Source organism: Pteropus vampyrus, unplaced genomic scaffold (assembly GCF_000151845.1).
Source record: "Pteropus vampyrus isolate Shadow unplaced genomic scaffold, Pvam_2.0 Scaffold123, whole genome shotgun sequence".
Classification (NCBI taxonomy): Eukaryota; Metazoa; Chordata; class Mammalia; order Chiroptera; family Pteropodidae; genus Pteropus; species Pteropus vampyrus.
Window position 1 is genome coordinate 4,959,343 of NW_011888904.1, and position 8,564 is coordinate 4,967,906.

At 40.9% G+C, this 8,564-nt stretch overlaps 1 protein-coding gene across 3 annotated transcripts in view; it reads left to right on the plus strand.

The window, feature by feature from the left end:
• The window catches only part of PLPPR1 (phospholipid phosphatase related 1), a 228,048-nt gene that overhangs the window by 210,403 nt on the left and 9,081 nt on the right, over nucleotides 1-8,564 (plus strand). For all 3 annotated transcript variants that reach the window (XM_011366273.1, XM_011366275.1, XM_011366274.1), the window contains 2 exons: nucleotides 4,510-4,760; nucleotides 7,955-8,131. In XM_011366273.1, coding sequence (XP_011364575.1) covers nucleotides 4,510-4,760; nucleotides 7,955-8,131 — 428 coding nt within the window. The remainder of the gene's footprint in view (nucleotides 1-4,509; nucleotides 4,761-7,954; nucleotides 8,132-8,564) is intronic.

Here is an 8,564-nt window from a genome sequence, read left to right on the forward strand (position 1 = left end):
AGACATAGTTCCTACGACTTACATGCTAAATGATTTGTTGTCAACCCTGTATTCAATATAATCGGGGATGTGAGACACCAATGTGTTAGAAAATGTAGGCAAGTTTCTATGCTCTTTCTTCCTCTTCTCCTGATAATCTCTGAAGTATCTTCAGTAGTTCATCCATTGATTCCATGAATATCTATTAAATATTTACTACGTGCCGGGTTTGATAATAGGTGCTTGTAATATAACATTAAGCAAAAGCAGATGGGATCTCTGCTCTTATAGAACTTGTATATACTGCCCATCTAATAGGAAAGATGGACATTATTGAATAATTTTACAAATCTAAAATTCATACTGGTACAAGGGGTACAAAAAAAGTACAATGGTACTATGCTAGTCTAAAATAGGAGTATTTTTCCCAAGACCCCATGTGATAGGAGATTATTTCTCCCTATTCACTCTTTTTTTAAATTAAGGTATAATTCACCTATAACATTATATTAGTTTCAGATATACAACATGATGATTTTACTTTTGTATATATTGCAAAATGATCACCACAATAAGTCTATTTAACATGTATCACTGTACATAGTTACAAAACTTTTTCTTATGATGAGAACTTTTTAAGTTCTCTCTAAGCAACTTTCAAACATGCAATGTGGTCTTATTAATTATAGTCCCCATGCTATACATTATATCCCCATGATTTTTTTTTATTTTATAACTGGAACTTTGTGGCTTTTGACCCCCTTTACCCATTTCACCCCACCACTCACCCACGTCTGGCACCTATCTATCCCCGTTTGCTGTTAAGTGGGGCAAGATCTATATACATTCGATATTCATCAAATGGAAGTATGGCTTGCTCTTGGCCCACTGTTCAGAGCTTCAGCTTGAGACCTGTCAGTGTGTGCAGCACTGAGTCCAATCCCAAGTTAGCAGGCTTTCTACAAGCGCTCCTGAGCTCCAATGAACTGGCATCTCCCCACACCCCCACTGCTATAAAGATGGAGTGAACACAAAGCTGCAGTGCCCAGCATGCACTGTTCTCCAGAGCGCACTGGTCTAATCTCAGAAGCAAGATGGCAAAAGCCCATGCCCTGCCACTTCCTGCCTAGTCGTTGAGCAGCAGCATGTCCCTAAATATGTTTGGAAGAATGCTGGAGGAGAGGAGACGGTTTCAGGGAAATACAGAGAGCAGAATTCATCCAATGGAGCGACTGCCACCCTATTTTCTGTAACTGATGCCAATGTTTTTGTCCTGATTTCAGGCTTCTTCTAGCCTCCTGGTCCTCTCAGATTCAAATGCCCCTTGCCTCTTAGGCCTGTGGGTATTCACAACAGCTTACTCCATTCCATGCCAGAATGTGTGAATCCTGTGAGGTGGACCTTGGGCTCAACCAATTTGACCCTCCCGCCGACATTGCTAATTCAGATGCCCTGTTGCTCTGATACCACATTGAATGTGAAACTTCTCTAAATGGTGTGCAGGGCTCCTGAGCTACAGCCTGAGAGGCACAGGACACACTTCAACTAGATTTCCAACAATCAGAATGAGGCAGGGAACATGGAGTGCCCTCCACTCCTTCACACAGACACACAGGGCTCTGTCTCCTCCGTGAGTGACATCCTCAGCCACATCCTCCCCTGCTCTAGGGTTGATTCTGAAACTCAGTGGTCTTAGCCTACAGACCATGGCTCTTGGTCCTCCCAGCCAAGCCTTTTCGGAATTCCAAATAAACAAAGCAACGACAATAACAAGTGTCTGGAGCACATAGCTCTGGCAGACCAATAGCACTTCACTTTTAGTCTTTTTTGTCTGCTGTAAATCCATTCAGAAATGTAACCAGCTCTCCCAAAGCAAGGAACACTGCTGGGAGCAGAGCCATAAGATAAACAGAACCTACTAGGGAGGGCATGAATAAAAGTATCTGTTAACATTTTCAATATAAGATCTCACTTAAAGAATTGTAGACACCAATTTTAGGGTATCTAGACATTTTAAAACTATCATGCTTTGCAATATAGGAGACCATCAATGGTGTTCCACCTGACTCTGAGGACAAAAAATTCGTTATTTTTAGTTTCTGAGGGTTGTAACATTATATGCAAGGAGCTCAGGGTTAAGTAACAGGAATGGCTGGAGTTTCTTACAAAAGCCCAGCATGATTCTGACGTTATCCGTGAGGTGCCACTTCCCTTTGTTGGCATGGCCTATGCCAGGTAAGTGGATTCCTTGGGCTGCTTCAGTGCCCTTATGAAGCTAGATCAAATGCACCAGAATGAAATGTTTGGAAAGCAGATACTTGTTAAGCTGTCGGGAGAAGTAGACAGAATCCAGAAGAGGCAGAGAAGAACTGGGGAAAGCAACTTTCAGAAGCAATATCACACGACAGCCAAGAGGAGAACTGCCTGTCACAGAATCACTGTGACCACGGAGCTGGCACTTTGGACACCAAGCCAAGGAGCCTAGAAATCCTGTCTCAGAAAGAACAAACCCAAATTGGAAGCACTTCTGACAAATAAAATGCCAGAGGAAAATGCTGTCACTTTTCCCTTTTCAATTCATAAATTACCCTAGTTTCCCAGAAAAGTATGTCTCGACAGACTTATTGCCCCTTAAAAAAGCCAGAGACCTGCTCTTTGAGAATCTTGCTTGAAGATGTAAAATAGTTTCTAGCCATTCTGGAATGTAGGGGTGAAAATTGCCACGAATGATCAATGAACGCCTGCTCTCAGAGGTCAGACCCTATGAGAGTGAGCTGGCTGAGCTATTAAAAGAACCAGTTCTCATTGTGATAAAGCACATCCTGGCAAAGACACAAAAAAAGAAAATTATGGCAATCAATACAGATCAAAATGAAAACTGGATGAAGTTTTCAGCCAAACTCATCCCCATTTCTGCTCTAATGGATTAACTTTTGGGTGCTGATATTGGAACAATATGCAGATTTAGGACATTAAATATGGGGGTCAAAATTGGGTGGAAATGTAGCTGAAACTATTGCAGACCCTTGAAATTTACAAGGGTTAGCCTCTCGTACTTGCCAACTTGACCTATAATTCAACTGCATTTGAAAGTAGAGTTTATCCCTTCAAGGAACTTATACATACCTTGGCACTGCATAGCATCTCTTGATATATTTGATATACTTAACAATTTACAGATGTACTGTATAGGCTTCAAACAAATTCACAGTGAAGTTTCCTGTAAGGAGATCTGCCTGTCCATTTTCAAGCTTAGTGGTGTAAATCCTTTGGAATTTACCAGAGAGCAGATAAAAATCCAGGAAATATAGCCTACTCACAGGATTCTCAGCCAAACGACAGTCAGTGTGGTAGAAAGAATAATACTCTCCTGTCCCTAAATATCCATATCCTAATCCCTGGAAACTGTAGATATGGTACCTTACATGGCAAGAGAGAATTTACAGGTGTGGTTAAAATAAGCATCTTGAGATGAGGAGATTGTACTGGATTATCCAGTGGGCCCAATATGATCAAAGGGTCTTTATAAGAGGAAGCAAGAGAGTCAGAGAAGGAGATGTGACAGTGGAAGCAGAGGTCATCATGATATGATTGCTGAAAGGGGGTCACCAGACAAGGAATGATGGCATCTTCTAGAAGCTGAAAAAGGCAAGGAATGAATTCTACTCTGGAGCTTACAGAAGGAACATAGCCCTGCCCACACTTTGATTTTAGCCCAGCGAAACCTATTCCAACCTCCATAACTGTAAGAGGATAAGTTTGTGTTGTTCTAAGCCCCTCAGTTTGTGGTAATTTGTTATAGCAGTGATGGGAAAGTAGTACAGTTGACAACAGTCATCTTTAACACTTCCTTTCTTTTGGTTTTCCCTTTCCAATGTCAAATGAAACATCCAATTCAATCAAGGTTTCTGGAATGATCTTTTTTCTCTCTTTTAGGGACAACTCCCTAACGACCTCATTCACTCTTGCCTGCCACGATGTTAGAGATAACTTCTGCTAGGAGAATTTACATTTTCAAACAGGAAGAAACTATTTTCTATAGAAAGAGAACTGATGTTGAGTAACTGCTTAGAGCCGGGCACCATCTGGGGTATTTTGTGCCTATCTTATTTTATCTCTCCAACTCCTTTTGGAAGTGTCACTCCCTCCAATCATTTTGTGGCCGAGGGTGCCATGGTTCAGAGAAGGTAAATAACTTATTCTGTGAATGAGTCACCAAAGGCAGGACTGGAGTCCATATGACTCCAAAATTCAAGTTCTTTCCATTAGAATATGCTGCTTCTAATATACTTATACAAAACAATACAATGCTAACAGCAAAATGTCTGCATCAATTTGGAAGAAATCATGATTTGAGAAGAGCAGACATCACTCCCTGGACATCACTCCCAGATAAAAGTCAGGGGACAATTTGACTTTCGGGAGGACCTTTTTGATAGGTTTTGTCCCTGAGAGAAAATGGTGGTGATTCCATGATGACCTATCAATGGTGTCTGTCACTATTTCTAATAATTTTAAATCTCCTTATAGGGGTATTTGCTTTTGGACTTTTTGCTACTGACATTTTTGTAAACGCTGGACAAGTAGTCACTGGGCACCTAACGCCGTACTTCTTGACGGTGTGCAAGCCAAACTACACCAGTACAGACTGCCAAGCCCACCACCAGTTTATAAACAATGGGAACATTTGTACCGGGGACCTGGAAGTGATAGAAAAGGCTCGGAGATCCTTTCCTTCCAAACACGCTGCTCTGAGCATTTACTCCGCCTTATACGCCACGGTGAGTATGCGAGTCTTGTCATCCTTCCCAAGTCGAGTTTTGGCTGGGATGTGCATCTCTCTGCCCTCCTCACCCCCATTCTTTCATCGCTGTCACAGTGATTTTTAAAGTCACGTTACAACATGTTTCCCCTATATAATATTATGCCGTTACCCCCACCCCCAACATCCTAGTGTTATATCCTGCCAGAGGATATTAGGTCTGGAAGGAATGTTAATAATCGCTTAGTCAAATCCTCCCATTTTATAGATGCAGAAACTGAGGCCCAGAGAATAGTTAAGAACACACAGTTAGAGCTGGCACCCAGACTCCTGGCACCGTGTCTAGGATTCTCTCGCCATCCACAGCAACAGTCTTTGCCAAAGTTTTCGTTGGTTCTGGAACAGCGCAGATGTCTCACACCTGCCTACAAATTTGCAGGTGTGGGCCTTATATGAAAGGCTCCCCTAGCAGTGCAGCAAACCCAAGATAAAGACACAGCTTTCTTCTGCTCCTCCTGACACTCTTCTCCATGAGTTTGCCAGGACATATGCGTGATCCTACAAGACCCCCAACACCCAAAAGTTCACTTCTCACTTCTCTCCAGATCTCACAGGCTTTGACTGCGCCACTGAGCTATAATGTTCTTTTTATATTTTTTGCTCTCGTCACAGAGAAAACTTGAAGTGCATTCCACATCTTAAAATACAATAAGAAAAAATAGCGTCCCTCTTTTTTTTTTCTACTCCTAATTACATCCATTTAGGAAATGAACTCATTTCACCTTTCTCTGGACTATGCTTAGGGATCAGCTCAAAGGCTTGATTTCTTATGCAATTATCTATGGAAGAGCAACTATTGGTCAAAAACAGCCCCTTTTCTTACTTCTTTTATGTTCAGTATGTGACTAGTCTAATGATTCTCAGCAAAATGTGAGGAAGGAGAAGACAAAGGAAAGACCCTTTTAAACCACCCATTCTTCCCAGAGACTCTGGGCACACCCATGCCCCACCCCCACCCTCAGGGAGCGCATTCCCATCCCCTCCACTGATAGTCGGCCTCTGATGGAAAAGTGTCTCTGCCACCACCCCAAACATATACATTCAGGGTGGGGAAAAGGTGACTGACTACCAGTCTTTTTAGTAGAGTTTGAAATAAATTGCCGAATATTCTCTTTAAAACAAAGGTCCCTTTGTGTCCCATTTACAGGATCATATTTTTAGGATTAATACATCAACCAGCAGTTATCCAAAATAAGTCTTCCTAGTGATTCCTTTTAGAGCTACTCTTTAATGAATACATAATAAAAGTTATTTCACTACCCCACATTAAAGAAACATGAATGTTAATGATATTAGAAGTCTCAGTTTACAAGACAGATCATTTATAGTTCAGTGAGCTTCTCCACTTTACCAAAACAAAACAAAAAACAAACAAACAAACAAACAAAAACCTATGCCAAACATTGTTTAAGCAAAGAAAGTCTTCTTGGGCATTCAGCATATTTTTTAATTTCCAAAATATTGATTTGCCCTAAATTATCTAGAACCTAAAGCAATGAAGCAATGTACTCTTGCACCTTTTTTGTATTTTTAGCAAACTCGTCATTGCTATGTGAACTTAATTTTATGACACCATTATAAAATTAAATCTGTTACTCATAATTAACTATTTTCATCAAGTGAGATGTAAATTTCTTTTGGGGAGAAAGAAGTAAGTACAGTCAGCTTACTCAGCATAGATGCAGCTGTAGCACGCGTTTTTAAGGTCTCCGATATGATGCAGTTCAAATCATGCTCCACGGACAATCATCAGATAAACCCTGACACAAGATTCCAGTTTTGCAGACCTTCCTGAGCCCCTGGTATGTGCGAAGCGCTTTCAGAAATTATTCGACAAAAATTTCCTAAGTACTAGTTCATCCTGTGAAGAGTACTAGCTATAGGCTTCATGCTCTTAATAGTTTGCAATCTTATGAGAAAGACTGATAAAGGTTATAATTTAAAAACAATATAGAAGCATAAAAAACTAAACTTAAATATACCTAGCATAAATGCTACATAACATTTCTTACATCGCCTCAGAATGGTATAATAATATGCTCTAATTTATGTGACTCTGATCTAACCACAGTTTTGTAGGGCATCTGCTACAATATAATAAAGACAATTCCATCATCCAGTATTCACATCAATATTGAAGCATCATTCTAGGAAATTAACAATTTCAATTATCATATTGTAAAATGCATCTATTTGAACTTGTATGTGCTCAGGCCACGCAAACACGCTATAGGCTATAATTTAAGTATCGGCATACTATTTTTCAGGGTCACAAACTCATTTCATTTGTTAAAGAAATGATGGATCAGTAATGCCCTCTACTGGTTTCTTGTAACTATTACCAAAGTGATCTGACAACGTGTTTACTTATTAGAAAAAGGTCTATCTTCCTAATTCTGCACCACCAGCTCCTCACAAAGAAATAAGAACAGCTTACATAAACTTAGGCTTCATAAATTTCCTATGTCATAAGTTTAATCATTCTTTACTTAGCAGTTATCCAAATCTTTCTTATGTATGGCACACATTGAAAAAAATTTTATTTTTGGGTTAATTGGGGGGGGCGATTCCCGTTGTCCCGAAGAACGTGGGAATTAATTTTCCAGCACAGCTGAAATCTATCTGTGTGACACACTGGTGTAGAAGTTCTAATTCAACCAACTAATCGGTTAACACTCTTGTATTCATTGTTTGAAAGTGTGAAGAATCAGCTTGAACTATGGGCGGGGGGGATGCAAAAAGTAAAATGTATAGCTACTAGGCTTCTCTCCCATAAATTTCACTCTCATAGAAAATTTACTTGGTATCTGAGAATCTTATATGAGTTTTATTAACTTGTTGCATAAAAACTGCATGTTCCAAATCTGATCATTATTATGTAGTCATTTTTCATGTCATTATAATTTCTGTTCATACGCCCATGAGAATACAAAACACCATGATGAATGTGCATCTCTTCATTGTTCTTGCTGTGCTGGTTTCCTTCCCAAATTCTTTACTGAGTAACTCAGGGGAATTATTCAACTAGTTGATGTGGTCGCTTTGGCACCGCCTCTATTTGCCTATGCTGGTGTATGTGCATACGTGTGTGCGTGTGTACTGTATGAGGAGGCTGCCTGGTCCAGTCACTCCCCAGTCTCTGTCCTATTCCAGATGTACATCACAAGCACAATCAAGACGAAGAGCAGTCGACTGGCCAAGCCAGTGCTGTGCCTCGGAACCCTCTGCACGGCCTTCCTGACGGGCCTCAACCGGGTCTCTGAGTATAGAAACCACTGCTCCGATGTGATCGCGGGCTTTATCCTGGGCACTGCTGTAGCCCTGTTTCTGGTAGGTCAGCTTCCCTCTCTCTACCACTTTCCTTCAGAAAGGATGCCCAAGACCATGGAGAGTCAGGTTTCTCAGACTTCACAGTTCTAAGCTCGCGTTCCCCTGACCCCAACCTTGTGAGTTGCAATTATTCTCCGAGTATTAGGTATCCTTTTGCTGCAAGAATGATTTCTAAAGTACCCTTTCTTTGAGAAATATGATTGCATATTCGTCTGGGGATCAGGGAGAGGAATGCGTAGGAAAGATGACTTGTGTCTCTTCCTTCAACCCTGTGCTGGGGCCTGGGGCTGGGCAGACTAGTAATTGGCATACCTTCAAACCATTGTTCTAAAATATTTGTTCAGAATGTATGGGGAACAGAAGCTAAGTGTTGCTGGGGGGAAGAACAGAGAATGAAAGCCACTGGTGGAAGCAGGCAGCCTCTTCTCCAGCA